This window comes from Cyprinus carpio, chromosome B5, assembly GCF_018340385.1.
Source record: "Cyprinus carpio isolate SPL01 chromosome B5, ASM1834038v1, whole genome shotgun sequence".
Lineage (NCBI taxonomy): Eukaryota > Metazoa > Chordata > Actinopteri > Cypriniformes > Cyprinidae > Cyprinus > Cyprinus carpio.
Genome location: NC_056601.1, coordinates 361,006 through 376,813, shown reverse-complemented (window position 1 = coordinate 376,813; position 15,808 = coordinate 361,006). Strand labels below are relative to the sequence as shown.

General features: G+C 32.7%; 1 protein-coding gene across 5 annotated transcripts in view; it reads left to right on the top strand.

Annotated features, from left to right (window-relative positions):
• The first annotated feature begins 791 nt into the window (after window positions 1–791).
• The window catches only part of LOC109075847 (beta-adducin-like), a 23,808-nt gene continuing 8,791 nt past the window's right edge, over window positions 792–15,808 (top strand). The window contains exons 1-8 of one of the 5 annotated variants that reach the window (XM_042723497.1): window positions 792–1,198; window positions 5,590–5,822; window positions 9,034–9,175; window positions 11,291–11,442; window positions 12,862–12,942; window positions 13,458–13,607; window positions 14,971–15,114; window positions 15,253–15,351. In XM_042723497.1, the coding sequence (XP_042579431.1) occupies window positions 5,682–5,822; window positions 9,034–9,175; window positions 11,291–11,442; window positions 12,862–12,942; window positions 13,458–13,607; window positions 14,971–15,114; window positions 15,253–15,351 (909 nt within the window). In that variant the 5' untranslated portion in view covers window positions 792–1,198; window positions 5,590–5,681. Of the gene's footprint in view, window positions 1,199–5,321; window positions 5,337–5,589; window positions 5,823–7,431; window positions 7,595–9,033; window positions 9,176–11,290; window positions 11,443–12,861; window positions 12,943–13,457; window positions 13,608–14,970; window positions 15,115–15,252; window positions 15,352–15,808 lie in introns of those variants that run through there. The other 4 variants (XM_042723501.1, XM_042723498.1, XM_042723499.1 and 1 more) reach the window with 4 other exon arrangements.

The window sequence follows — 15,808 nt, the reverse complement described above, 5'->3', positions numbered from 1 at the left end:
GTGTGTGTGTGTGTGTGTGTGTGTGTGTGTGTGTGTGTGTAAATACTGAAGTGAACAGACAGTGTGCCATGATCTGAGTGAGGGCATTTTCAGAAAGACACTAAAAACTCTTGTTGAACAAATGAACTGTCAGTCAGAAGACAGAAGGCATGATTGTGTGCAAACCTGTTTTAATCCTGTTAATAAATTAAAAGCATCAGAAATGTGTGAATCAAACATATACAGTAGTTTTTTTTAGAGTTAATTTCTTTCATGACCCATTCCCCGTGAGCTCAGACCTGGAATAGACAACAATACATTGGATGGGTCAAAATTATACATTTTTCTTTTATGCCAAAAATCATTAGGATATTAAGTAAAGATCATGTTCCATGAAGATATTTTGTACATTTCCTACCGTAAATATATTAAAACTTAATTTTTGATTAGTAATATGCATTGCTAAGAACTTAATTTGAACAATTTTAAAGATGATTTTCTCAATATTTAGATTTTTTTGCACCCTCAGATTCCAAACAAACAGTGCATCAATGCAAATATTTCATGCATAAATCTCAATTTCCAAAAATTTACCCATATGACTGGTTTTGTGCTCCAGGGTCACACATAGGCAACTATAGTGCTTATATTTTCGACATCACGAAATCTATATGATATTTAATCTTATGCATGAGTCGTATTTTTTTGTTCTTTTTAAATAGGAAAATGAATCATCTTTTAAGAAAACCCATGTGACCTTTGCTTCTTGTAATGTAAGTTAAGCACCAGCATGCGGCGCCAGCGGCCGCGTCTTCAATCCGCAGCTGCATCATTCAGCAGCGGAAAGCATCCAGAATCATTTAAGCATCTGTGATCCGACAAATCCACACCATTCGCTGCTACGAGCTGGAAAACGTTTTCCTATTATCCAGCTGCGCCAGTGTTTCTCCGCTGCAGAGGAGCAAAGCCAGGGTTCTTCTGAAATCCTCGCGTGATCTGGATGCAGACAGTGGGGAGGTGATGAATCTGGCAGGCGTGGTCGTGGGCCGGTCCAGCCTGCCATAAACGTCAAAAACAGAGGGATGCGGAGCTCTAGGAAAACACAGACCCAAATCAACAGCGTTCACACTGGAAAAACGAGCCTAATTATCGATTGCTAGGTTCTGACACATTGCAGATTCACAGCGCGCAAAGGACAAAGAGCAGAGGATGTTGTAAGGTATGCATCTCTTGCCTCGTTTTCCCATCAGTCCATTAGTCAATAGCTGAGTTTTCCAGGGATTTAATATGTTTATGCATGATGCACATGAAGGAATTTCAGACTCCACGCATGTTTATGTGATGCTGGATTGCCATGATATTGTATGAGCGCACGAATATCCTATAATATACACCCTCATCAGACAGAGCACTGGACAAAATGCAATTAGATTTTATGAATAGTTTAGATATTCATTTTGATGCATGCTAGGGTTATTAAAGCGTGTTGTATTGTATTAATCAAAGGCCCTGGAGCCTTATTTTCATTCACGCTTTAACGATCGTACGAAGGCATGACTGGAAACCTGTTTCTATTTTATTTACCCCTCATGTTGGAGTATAATTTGTCCTCAGATAAAAGCGCGATTGTATAGTTGATGGTGTTTTATGCTTATGATGCTGGTGCTGATGCTGCGGGGCTCGTGTTGTTGCTAGGCAGCCGCGTACAGGCCCAGAAGAACACATACGAACTGATAATAATACTTTATCAATGAATGGACGTATAAAGGACTCCATTATGCCCTTTTAGTATCGCCCTAACAGTGAAATGCTGCTTTTGTCACCCTCTATCCGTCAGCCTCTTTGATGGCAGTGGAGAGGGTGTTGTTTTCTGTGGAGCAGGTGGGTGTGACACATGAGTCTTTCTTTCTCTCTGGAATAAGAGCTCTGGAGAGAAAGAGAAGATGGCACGGCCCTCTCCGCTCAACCTCCAGCGCTCCTGAAATCATAAAACCTCTGCCAAACAGTCTAGAACATCATCAAGTGACCCGTTTTTAATTAGGGTTAACTGACTACTTTTCTTTTTAATTACCTTCTTGAGCACATAATGGATATTATCATAATGTATTCATTAAATTCAGCTTCAGCTGCAGGGGGAATAATATGAAAAGTATTTGTGGGGGAATGTTTTTTGATTTAGATCATAGATTGTCCAAATTTTAACAATATGAATGGCTCATCCTGTAGACTAAAACAAGGACTCCCAAACCTTTTTTTTTGTCAGCCATACAACTCTGACTTTTTTGTTCATTTAAAATTATGCATTTAGCAGACGCTTTTATCCAAAGCGACTTACAGTGCATTCAGGCTATCAATTTTTACCTATCATGTGTTCCCAGGGAATCGAACCCCTAACCTTGCGCTTGTTAATGCAATGCTCTACCACTTGAGCTACAGGAAAATATTATATCATATATTTATATCATTTAAAATATTTCACAACCCATGCATGTTCTCTGCACTCTCAGGAAAAAAAAAGGGAAAAAAACTGGGACTTTACCTTCGTACCCTATTTACTGCTAAAAGGTGAGGTGCATATTAATACCTCAAGTATGCATATTAGGATCCAAACTGTAAATATTAAGGAATTTTATTTATTTATTTATTTATTTATTTTTGAGTGTGACCTCAGTTAATGGTCACATGACATGTAGATAAACAAATAAAATATTTATTTAATATAATTTAGCATTTTTGTTATTTATTTATATTATACATCCTAAAGCTCAGACCCTAGCCTAAAATATTTGCAAAATACTTTTAAGAACATAAAGAAATGTAGTTGAACGTGCACTTTACAGTTTTTCTCAGTCACTTTGGTGCATTTCTGAAATCATCCTTAATATTTGCGAAGAAGTATGTGCATTTACCAAACAGTTCGTACAAACAGCACCACACAATGGATTTCCTGCAAAACCCTGCAACTTACTTGAAATCTTTAGTTCATCTCCCAAAAGTAAGTATTTGTCAGTGAATATATCAGTGCCATCAGAATGAAAATATTGACTGTGACCTCTTAAATTAAGCAACTGTATGAACTTGTATTTTTGTGACTTTGGAGCCTTCTACAGTTAAGTGAGTTTAATGCGCTCTCGTAAATATCTTGCTGTGTAGCTGTGCATTTGTTGCTGCTTTAAAACAATCTTTTTAAAATTATTCTTAAAATTTTTTTTTTACATACTACAAGAACAGAGATGTTTGGAGGGAACTTAAGAAAGAAACAGAACCATTCGCCTTATTAGAAGTCAATGTACCATCAGAATGATCGTGAAACTGATAGAAAAATGTACAATTGCTTTAATGTAACCACAAGCTACAAAGAGATAAAGTTGAGTAATTTATTAGTGCCATTTAGATATGTTAGCACGTTAAAAAAATGAATTTCATCATGGAAATGACTTTAAGTTTGCACACAGTGGTGCAACTACCTTGCCTCGTAAGAACAGAAAATACAGAGAAAGGTGAGCTTTGTGTGTGGATGTAGTATGGAGTTAGGAGCACACATAAAGCCAGAAAGAGTGGGATTAAAACTCCACACAAGGCTAAACTTGCATAGAAATATTTTTTTTTTTTATTCTATGTTGAAAATGCATTCTGTTCCACCTCATGATTGGTTTTAAAAGCACGCATGCATTTTTGCTTGTTGTGGGTCACTGAGTTCTAAGTGCATTATGCAGAAGTGAACGCGCCCAGAACCACACATTAACTTAATTATAAGATTCGTCTAAAATCAATCCAACATCACTTTAGCCATTATACATCTCCCTCCTATACTTCATGCTCTCTCCCCACTTCCTCCAAGCATTATGGTTTGTCAGAGGGGGAGAAAGCCCTCATCCGGTCAGGAAAGCTCTGTTTCAGACAGATCAATACATAACAGACCCATGAACATCTCAGCTTGACATCTAAATCCTGCAGCATCTTTCAGATTAAAGCGTAGGTTCATATGAACAAGAATACTGGAAGTGCAGACTCGCTTTATTTCGCTCAATTAATTTCGATCCGCTCGTGTAAAAAGCTGTGCTTGAAACTGATCCAGGAACAGTGCAGGGTGGCGCCAGTTTGGTGTCTGGATCCAAAGGGGCCCCGAGCTCATTAAAGAGTGTCCCCAGAGAGAGGAGCTCTTAGTGGGGGTCCCAGAGCACCTGAGCCCCTGTAGACGACCAGACACAAAGATACTGGCACTGCATTAACTCAGACACTTCAGTGCTGGATTTCACATGCTAATTTATCTATTATTTCTATACAAAAAATTGTGTAGATAGATAGATAGATAGATAGATAGATAGATAGATAGATAGATAGATAGATAGATAGATAGATAGATAGATAGATAGATAGACAAAAACATATATTTTCACAAAATATATCAAGAAATGTTTCTTGAGCAGCAAATCAGCATATTAAAAATAGAATTAGAAATAGAATGATTTCTGAAGATCATGTGACACTGAAGACTGGAGGAATGATGCTGAAAATTCAGCTTTGATCACAGAAATAAATTTCATTTTAAAAAATATTACAGCAGAAACCAGCAATTTTAAATAAAAAAAAAAATATTTCACAATATTAGGGTATTTATTGTGTTTTTAATTAATTTTACAGTATTTTATTTTATTTATTTTTCTTTATTTTTTTGCCATGTAATTTGCCAGTTTGTTCATTTTGTCATCCAGTACATGAAAATCTAAGGTTTAAGGCTGATTGTAATTCGTTACTTATCATTGCCTCTGCAGATTAAACCAGGATAATAAACCAGAAAATGTTTAACACCAAAGAAAATTCCATCACATTTTAAGCACAAAAGTTCAGATGTGCTTAAATATTCAGTTAAAGTGTTTTTTTTTTTCCGTCCAGGCTGAAGGACCATCTATTTAACATATAGAAATAAGATTGAATTGCAAAAAATAAATTAAAAAAAAAAAGTTATTGGGGCTCATGGTCTTAGATTATGTGCTATCTGTTATAAATCCCGTAACAGCAGCATCTTCACTCAAGTCGGTTTTAGTCATGAATCTGAAAGACTTCTCTAAATGTAATTTCTTTTCCTCGACTAAACAAGAAAACTAATCGATCAGATGTGTTAATGCACATAAAGAACTGCTGTAAACATATCGCTGTGAGCACTATTTACGCGGTGTGCTTGTATGCATGACGGTTAGACTGGGTGTGGTGAGCAGAAACACTTATCTAGCATTCACAGGCCTGTCCATGTGTGCATATGAATGTGTGTCTATTATTAATACGAGAACATGCCTGTATGTCCTCATATGCTCATATATGATCCTGGAGCACAAAAGCAGTCATAAGTAACACAGGTATATTTGTAGCAATAGACAATGATACATGGTATGGGTCACAATGATACATTTTTCCTTTATGCCAAAAATCATTAGGATATTAAGTAAAGATCATGTTCTATGAAGATATTTGGTTTTGTGCTCCAGGGTCACATATATGTAAAAAAAAAAAAAAAAAAAAAAAAAAATGCATGGGGATTTTTTATTAACATAACTCCAGATTTATTAATTATTTCCATACTGTATTTCTTTTTTTCTTGCTCCCATCCAGCCTTATCTCCTGGTCCTGCTTTGCCTATCCTTTCCTCTTTCTCTGTTTTCTTTCTGTCCCCTTCTGCTCTGTCCCACGCTGGGAAGAAGAAGATGAGTAGAAGTCCCACTCCTAAAGGGACTCCTGTCCAGCACAGTCCTGTAGACGGAGAGTGTCTGGAGGGAGAGATGATCCAGTCTCCGCAGGAGTCCAGCGGCCTCAAGAAACGAGTTTCCAGTCTCCTGCAAAGCCCTGTGAGTAATGACCTGTGCACTAATGAGTAAAGCTCATATATTTACATTTGAGAATCAACTCAGAGTTGTGTTTATAGTCTTGTGGGCTGACAGAATGCAATGCCGATCATCTACTTTTTCCGCAGCTTTGATTCCGGAAGATTTTTCCCTGTTGATGTTTTCCATAGGGACCTAAGAAAAAGTTCTAACCAACCTCTTCTGATAGAAATCACAAAATTAATATTCAGAGTAAAAAGAGTATGAAAATCTGAACAAAAAGACAAAAATGATAAAAAAAAAATTATATATATATACAATATATAAGCATATTAACTTGATTGCATCATTTTCACTTAAAAATAATAATAATCATATTAATAAATAATATTTTTTTTACTAATATTTCAATGATAATATATATATATATATATAAATTTAGTATATTAGTTTGTTATTATTATTATTATTATTATTATTTAAAATGACTAATATTATTAGAATTATATACAATATATAAGCATATTAACTTGATTGCATCATTTTCACTTAAAAATAATAATAATCATGATAAAAAATTATATATGTTTTACTAATATTTCAATGATAATATATATATATATATATATAATCTATATATATATATATATATATATATATATGTATATATATATATAAAAATTTAGTATATTAGTTTGTTATTATTATTATTATTATTTAAAATGACTAATATTATTATAATTATTTGAATAAACCATCTGATCAGCTTAGATTCCCTCAAATATGCAATATATGTTCTATGCGTCATTATAACATTTGATTAAGAGCTAACAGTATATAAAAATCTAAGCAAAATGACAAAAAAATAAAAAAAGGCAGCAGATTAATTTCTCATTTACAATTAATAATACAGAAAATAATAAATATTATATATTTTAATTGAATATATTTTAACATTATTAGCATTTAAATGATAATTTTAATATATTAATAAAATGTAGTTTATATATATAAAATATTAATAAATATTATTTTTATTATTATTTGAAGAAAACTGCTCTGTTTTCCTCAAATATGCAATATATTTTCGTTGAAACATTACAACATTTGATTTGAAAATAAAAATATCTGAAAATCTAAACAAAAAAATTACAGTTACTACAACTTAATATAAAACAGTTAACTTAGAGTATGTTTGATGTACTTTAAGAGTGTAGGGAGATTTGTGCTTAATATTATAATAATAAATATTATATATAATTGATACTATATATATATATATATATATATATATATATATATATAATACTATATGATTATAATTATATATGTGCAGTCAATATATTTTAAAATATTTTTCTGAGTTCCTGCTATTTATGTTTTGATGGTTTTATATACTAGGCTTTCCGAAAGCGTCCTGAAACAGCAGATCTTTCATTCTGTCCACCCTTTAATGTCCTGCCTTCAATCCCTATGTCCTCTCTCCCCTTCCCCCTCATTAGGTTCCCAAAGATATGATTATCTCCACAGCTCAGATATAATCTGCCCTGAATCGCCACGGACAGCTGCAGCTGTAGAGAGAGAGAGATAGAGAGAGACACAGAGAGAGAGAGAGAGAGAGAGAGGAGAAACACAGATAGTGCGGGGAGTTTCTGGTGTTGCAGTAAAACCATAAAAAGCACTCAGAAAGGAGGGAACGTGTTGAGTGAAGGACAGAAGTGAAGCGGTCAATCCATTCTCTCTCCTCTGCTGTGGACTGTACTGGAACTCAAATATTCCTCCAGCTGTTTGTTTGCGTATGTTCACCACTGTATTGTTTTGTCCGGGTTTATTTTTCTGCTGCATTCAACTTCTCAATATGTGGGCATTCGACATTATTTAATGCTTCATTTAAAACATTTTTTGATTCTTGTATAATTTTTTACATTAAAACATTCCTGTTCTTCAGTATTAAACATCTGCGGTTAAAAACTACTCAACTCTATTCAGACTTTCAGTTGTCTGTTGTTAGTTTTGCTGATTGTTAAGAAGGTTATTGCTTTAGTTATTCTTGCATATATACAGTATTTAGGCATGTAAAGACCGTCATGGTATGTGTTCATTTTGATGTAGAAAAGTAAAAGTTAAGAAAAGGCTTTGAAAGAAGACTCTAATGCAGTGTTTCAGTTACATATAACAAAGCCTTAACTTGTGAAACGATGAAACTAGAAAATACTTTTTTTCTAGATTGGAAGCAGTGGTATTTTCTTAAGAAAATGTTAATCTGGTTACTGTATACATTAGGTTTTTGATATTATTCACTGACTATACTCTACTGTTTAAAATTGTTTTGTTTTTTTAAGAAATTAATACTTTTATTTAGCATGGATGCTTTAATTTGATCAAAAGTGTCAGTAAACCTTTGACATTTTTACAGAAAATTATTTCAAATAAATGATCTTCTAAAAACTTTGTTCATTAAAAAAATTATATAAAAAAAAACATTAAAAATATAACTGTTTTCAACATTGATAATAATCAGAAATGTTTCTTGAGCAGCCAGTCAGTATATTATTATGATTTCTGAAGATCATGTGACACTGAAGACTGGAGTAATGATGCTGAAAATACAGCTGCACATCACAGAAATAAATTACAGTTTAACAGATACTGAAATAAAAAGCAGTTCTTTTAAATTGTAATATTTCACAATGTTACTGTTTTTCTGTATTAAACGAATGCAGCCTTGGTGAGCATCATGGACTGCTTTAAAAAAACTTGCTTAACCAAGTGTACATTTTCATGGTACTTTTTTAAATTTCATGTATCACACACACACACACACACACACACACATGATACTACATTTTTTAAGGCAAGTGGTTGCAAACTATTTATTTTAGCTACATTTAAAATAACTTTTTTTTTTTTTGAAAGTTAGTCAACTAAATTTGTTTATTTAAATGTAGCTTAAATAAATTGATTGCAACCACTTACTTAAAAAAAAAGAAAAAAAAAGTAAACTGAATGAATCTTTTTTTTCAGTGCAATGCATTTCAATAGACCATTTAAGTGAAATGTGAAAGGGGTTAAAAATATTAGCAGTTGCGTTATGTAATGATAACACAAAATTGTCTCCTCAGATGCTGTTTTCTAAACAAATTCATGGTTATTTACTATCTTTGTGCACAAAGTGCTTTTCCCTTTATTTGTGTGTATTGTGTAGCTGAGTACAGAATGTGATTGTGTGTTTCAGTCCTTCAGAGAGGAGCTGGATGTGTTGATTCAGGAGCAGATGAATAAAGGAGAAAGCTCCTCTAATCTGTGGGCTCTCAGACAGATCGCAGACTACATGGCCACTCACGGATCCCCGGCCTCGCTGCCCGTCTCTCAGTCCAGTATGTAATGATTTACTAATGATTTACTAAAGCAATAACCCCTGTGAAGCAGCGGTTTACAGTGAATTTATAACAGCTAAGAGGCGCTGTGTCCTAAAACCCCCTTAGCTGTTATAAATTCACTGTAAACCACGGCTTCATGGGGCTTATCGCTTTTATAAAAAGGTTGTTCCATATACGCCGGAAAGGTTTCACAAAATAAAACAGAGCAAATAAAGTGTAATGATATTAATAAAAACAGTATTCTTCCACCAAACAATGTAGTTCTTCAGAAACAGTTGTGGTTGCAACAAAGTGGTTGCCGAGCAACAGACAAACGTAAACAAAGGTGTATGTTACATTGTAGAGTAATTTACAACAGCTTCGAACATGTCTCAACCAATCAGAATCAAGGACCGGAACTATCCGCTTTATAATAATAAATATGTCATTGCTTGTGTTTCAGAGATTAGGCCGGATGTGTAAATACACTATGTCTTCCACTGCTTAGTGATTTTTTCACAAAAATGTTTATGGTATATTTATTGTCCAGTGAGAGGTTTATGGAAACTTGTTTCTGTGCAAATGCAAGTTTATATCCTAAAATTGCAAATTTAAATTTTGATTTTCGTCTGTTTCCTCCACACAATAAAAGATAAAATAGAACTTATATCACAATTCTGACTTTTCAGTAACACTTTATTTTAAGGAGCTATTCTCGCTATTAACTAGTTGCTTATTATAATGCATATTACTAGCATATTAACTGTTTATTAGTACTTATAAAGCACATATTAATGCCTTATTCTGCGTGACCATATTTTAGATCCTTTAATCCTTAAACCCATACCTAAATTAACAACTACTGTACTAACTATTAATAAGCAGCAAATTAGGAGTTTGTTGAGGGAAAAGTCATAGTTAATCGTGAATATGTGTTCCCTATTCTAAAGTGTTAGTGAATTTTCTTCTCAGAATTCATTGCAAAAAACATGCTTTTCTTACTTAGATTTTTTGTCTTGTTTTTAGATTTATAAAATTATCTAAAACTTCTTAAATCAAGAAAATTCAAACAGAAAACAAGATTATTTTGCTTGTTTCAAGCAAAACTCAATTAATTTTGACTTAGTTTTTTTTTTCTGAAAGCAAGACAATAATTTTTACTTGTCTAGAAAATCCTTCTTGAATTAAGAATGTTTAGATATTTTGGCTGGAAACAAGACAAAAATTTTTTTTTGCAGTGTTGCAAGTTAATATCTTTCAATTCTGAGTTTATATTCTGCAACTATAAATTGTGAGAAAAAAAAGATATAAAAAAAGATATAGAGTTGTGAGATATAAGCTCAGAATTGCAGGAGGGGAAAGTCAGAATTATGATTATAAGGTCTCAATAACCTTTTAAATTTTTGAATCCCGTGACAAAAACAAGTTTCCATTGAGTTTTCGTTCCATTCATCGTTCAGTCATGTGACATTGTGACCCTCGAGCACAAATCCAGTCATAAGGGTCGATTTTTTGAATTTGATATTTATAGATCATCTGAAAGCTGAATAAATAATCTCTCCATTGATGTATGGTTTGTTAGGAGGACAATATTTGTCTTAGATACAACTATTTGAAAATCTGGAATCTGAGGGAGCAAAAAAATCTAAATATTGAGAAAATCATCTTTAAAGTTGTTCAAATGAAGTTCTTAGCAATGCATATTACTAATCAAAAATTAAGTTTTGATATATTTACGGTAGGAAATTTATAAAACATCTTCATGGAACATGATCTTTACTTAATATCCTAATGATTTTTGTCATAAAAGAGAAATGTATAATTGTGACTCATACAATGTATTGTTGTCTATTGATACAAATATACCTGTGTTACTGATGACTGCTTCTGTGCTGCAGGGACACATATATATCATCATTTTCCATTCAGACACTTACAAGTAGGAGGAGTTTTAGTTTTAGTTTCAAATTTAATGAATGCAACTCATAAAGTGAATTCAGTTGTGCTTTTTCTTGTGAAACTGAAACTTGTGTTTGGAGGTGAAATGAACTTGATGTTTGTTGCACCACTTAAACTGCAGCAGACAAACTCCTTTAAACACTTCTGTTGGTTTTGTTGCTCGTGTCTGTACAGCCGTGAGCATGGTGACCCCCATTAATGATCTGCACGGATGGGACCCGGGCTCCATGGTGAAGGGCGAGAGACTGATGCGCTGCAAGCTGGCCAGTGTTCACCGTCTGCTGGATCTGTTCGGCTGGACACAGCTGCCCAGCACCTGCCTCACAGTAAGAAACACCTTCTGTCTCACCCGTGTCGTATAGTATATGTAATGATGTTTTTGTACAGTGTAGATTAAATGTATTTGTTGGTGTTGAATGTTGTAAACATGGATACTGTTACGTGTCTTGTACTTGTCTGACAATAAAGTATTATCATCATCATCATCACCAGTGTTGGGGGTAACGCATTACAAGTAATGGGAGTTACGTAATCTGATTACTTTTTAAAGTAACACATTAAACATAAAACTCCTAAAGTAACACTTTTTAGTTTAGAAGGAAATATCTGAGTTACTTTTTCAAATAAGTATCTCCAGTTACTTTGTTTCCCAGATTGAAAAAGTAACTCAAAAGTAACGTAACATTACTTTCCATAAAAAGTAACTAAGTAATGTAATTCGTTTTTTAGGGAGTAACGCAATATTGTAATGCATTATGTAATCAGATTACTTTTTTAAGTAACTAGTAAAGTAACACTTTTTAGTTTAGAAGGAAATATCGGAGTTACTTTTTCAAATAAGTATCTCCAGTTATTTTGTTTCCTAGATTGAAAAAGTAACTCAGAAATAACGTAACGCATTACTTTCCATAAAGAGTAATCCAAGTAACCTAATTAGGGAGTAACGCAATATTGTAATGCATTACTTTTAAAAGTACTACACACTCATCTGAAACCGAGAGGGTAACACTTTATTTTAAGGTGTCCTTGTTACACGTTACATGTACTTACTATTATAATAACAATAAATTATGCATAATTACATGCAAGTCAAACTCTAACCCTAACATGTAGTTAATTAATATTACTCAGTACTTTAATGTAGTATTACACTGTAACACAAGGACACCTTAAAATAAAGTGTAACCCCTGAATGTAATGAATCTTTCTGAAAGAAGCCTATATTTGACCGAAATACAGTAAAAACAGAAATAATGTGAAATATCATAAATTTATGTAATTTAACTTAAAATGTAATATATTCCTGTGATCAAAGCTGAATTTTCAGAATCATTACTCCAGTCTTCAGTGTCACATGTTCATGTGCAGATCAGGTGCTTATTATTATTATCAGTGTTGAAAACAGTTTTTATATTTTTGTGGAAGCCGTGAATCTTTGGTTAATAGAAAGTTCAAAATAACAATATTTTTTATTTATTCAAAACAGAAATCTTTTATAACAGTGTGAATGTTTTAACTGTCACTTTTGATCAATTTAATGCATCCTTGATGAATAAAATGATTAATTTCTTTCAGGAGAAGTCTTTCTGACCCCCAACTTTTGAGCAGTAGCGTGTTTGTCTTCTTAAACTGTTACTGTATGTCACTCAAGCTTATGATAATAGAAAATTCATCAGAATGAGCCCTTGCTCTCAGGAGAATGTTCCTGTGAGATACTGTGATGAAAGCATCTCTTTTCTCTGCAGATGCGTGTTAGTAAAGAACAGGAACATTTCCTCGTGCTGCCGGACGGTTTGACCTACGGGGAGGTGACCGCCTCCAATCTGGTGAGACTCTAACACACACAAACCAAACCGGTTCCTCCTTATGAGAGCCTTTCACTGGGAAGAGCATTCATGGGAAGGTCACCAGTTTGAGATTGTGTGCATTATTTGCTGATAAAACTGAAATTTCAGCATGTTCTGGGCATATTTTGTATACCGTTGCAAAAATAAGGCACTAGAAGATTTTACTCATGAAAATATTTCTCGTTTTCATGCATGTGTACAAACCACATCCAGAATGGTCACTTTGTAATGGATAAAATTAGAAACAATGCAGTTCACAGTTATATTAAAGGGAATTAATTTTTATACAGTGGTGGCCAAATTGATTAGAACACTGGTTTCACTATTTATTTATTTTTCCCTATTTAAATGTAAATGAATATAGGAATGATTAAATCATTTTTTCATCAGATACTTGTTTCAGTATATTGAAAGATGATGGAAAGGTAGTTAATGATGCAGCTGGATCTAATTATTTCAAGAGAAAGCTTCATTGAAGCATGCACTCTCTCCAGGTGAAGGTGAATATTCTGGGGGAGGTTGTGGAGAAAGGCAGCACTGCTCTGGGAGTGGATCTGTCTGCGTTTGGTCTGCATTCTGCCGTCTATTCAGCTCGACCGGACATCCGCTGCCTTCTGCACCTCCACACTCCAGCCACGGCTGCGGTACACCACCTCACTACTGACTGTGGAGCAGTGTTTTATTATTGAATATTTAACAATTACACTTATTATTATTATTAAATTAAATACTAGTTTCTTTTTATTAATTGTTTAATATTTGCATGTCATAAATTAGTTTATTTTCCATCTACCTATCCGTATTTATTTATCTGCCTGGCTAGTGAAACCCATAAATGACAATTATTTTATTTTATTTTATTTTATTTTATTTTATTTTATTTTATTTTATTTTATTTTATTTTATATTTATTTTATATTTATTTTATTTTATTTTATTTTATTTTATTTATTTTTATTTATTTTTTTATTTTTTTTTTTTTTTATTTTATTTTTTTTTTTATTTTTGTATCCCAGAGGTTTGTGAAACACAAAAATTACTTTTATGTATTTATTTATTTATATCACAAGATTTTGAAAACTAAAAATTACTGATTTTATTTAATTGTATTTTTGTATCCCCAAGGTTTGTGAAACACATAAATTACTTTTATGTATTTATTTATTTATATCACACGATTTTGAAAAACATAAATGACTACTTTTTATCATTTTATTTTATTTTATTTTATTTTATTTTATTTTATTTTATTTTATTTTTGTATCCCCGAAGTTTGTGAAACACATAAATTACTTTTATGTATTTATTTTTTTATATCACAAGATTTTGAAAAACATAAATCACACATTTTTATTTTTTTTTATTTTTTTATATATGTATATATTTATTCCGAGGTCCAGCCTTCCACTGATGGCACAAAACAAAACAAAAAAAAAAAAAAAGTACTTTATTTTCCATCAACCTATCCATATTTATTTATCTACCAGGTTTGTGAAACACATAAATGACAAGCTTTTATTTATTTTAATTTATTTTATTTTATTTTATTTTATTTTTGTATCCCCGAGGTTTGTGAAACACATAAACAACTTTTATGTGTTTATTTTTTATATCACAAGATTTTGAAAAACATAAATTACAAATTTTTATTTTATTTTCTTTATTTATTTATTTTTATATATGTATACATTTATTCCGAGGTCCAGCCTTCCACTGATGGCACAAAACAAAAACAAAAAACAAACACACACACACACAAAAGATTTATAAAATAATTATTTATTATTATTATTATTATTATTATTATTATTATTATTATTATTATTATTATAAATGCACTGGCTCAAATCACGTACAGATCTGAGAGTTGTCAATTGTTAAAGTCTTAGAATGATTTAAGTTGCACTTTTTCCTGCCATTCACATATTCTCTCAATCTTAAAATGTGTTTTTTATTATTCTAGCACTGATCAACACCTGTAACTAACACTATTTATCTTTCATGTAGGTATCAGCCATGAAATGTGGCCTTCTGCCGCTATCCCATGAGGCTTTGCTGGTGGGCGATGTAGCCTATTATGACTATAATGGAGTGATGGAGGAAGAAGAGGACAGAGTGGAGCTCCAGAAGAGCCTCGGCCCGACATGCAAGGTCTGATCATAGATTACAGGCAGTGCATGTTCTGTTCCCTCAGAAGATGTCGTGAGGCTCTGAAGGTTGTGGAGGGTTTGATGAAGTGTTCCTGCACCGGGAAACATCTGTCTGTCTCTAACAGCTGTGGTCCTACAGGTGCTGGTGTTGAGGAACCATGGAATCGTGGCACTGGGAGAGTCAGTGGAGGAGGCCTTTTACACAATCTACCACATCCAGACCGCCTGTCAAATACAGGTAGGCAAAAAATAAATAAAAACATTACAGCCCTTCCCGTTAGGACAAAATATGGAAGAGAAGATTAGTGAGACAGAGTAAAGAGAGAGCACAATAGTGTTCAGAGACAGTCACCGGAAACCCAGAAAAATTCCTATTTGTGGTGTAAATATAAATATTAGTATGTATAATATATGTTGATATGTATGTTATAAATAAATGTTTATAGTATACACAATACCTTTCAAAACTTAGAGGTCGGTAAGTTTTGTAAATGTTTTTTTAAAAAGCTCTCTTATGTTTCAGGGCTGCATTTATTTTACCAAAAATATAGTAAAAACAGTAAAATGTTTTTATAATTTAAAATGACCTTTTTTATTTCAATATGTCCTAATTTGATTAATTCCACTGATTGGCTATTATCTGCGAGCAGACCGTGTTGACAATATATTGGAAAAAAACATCGACCATATAGGTA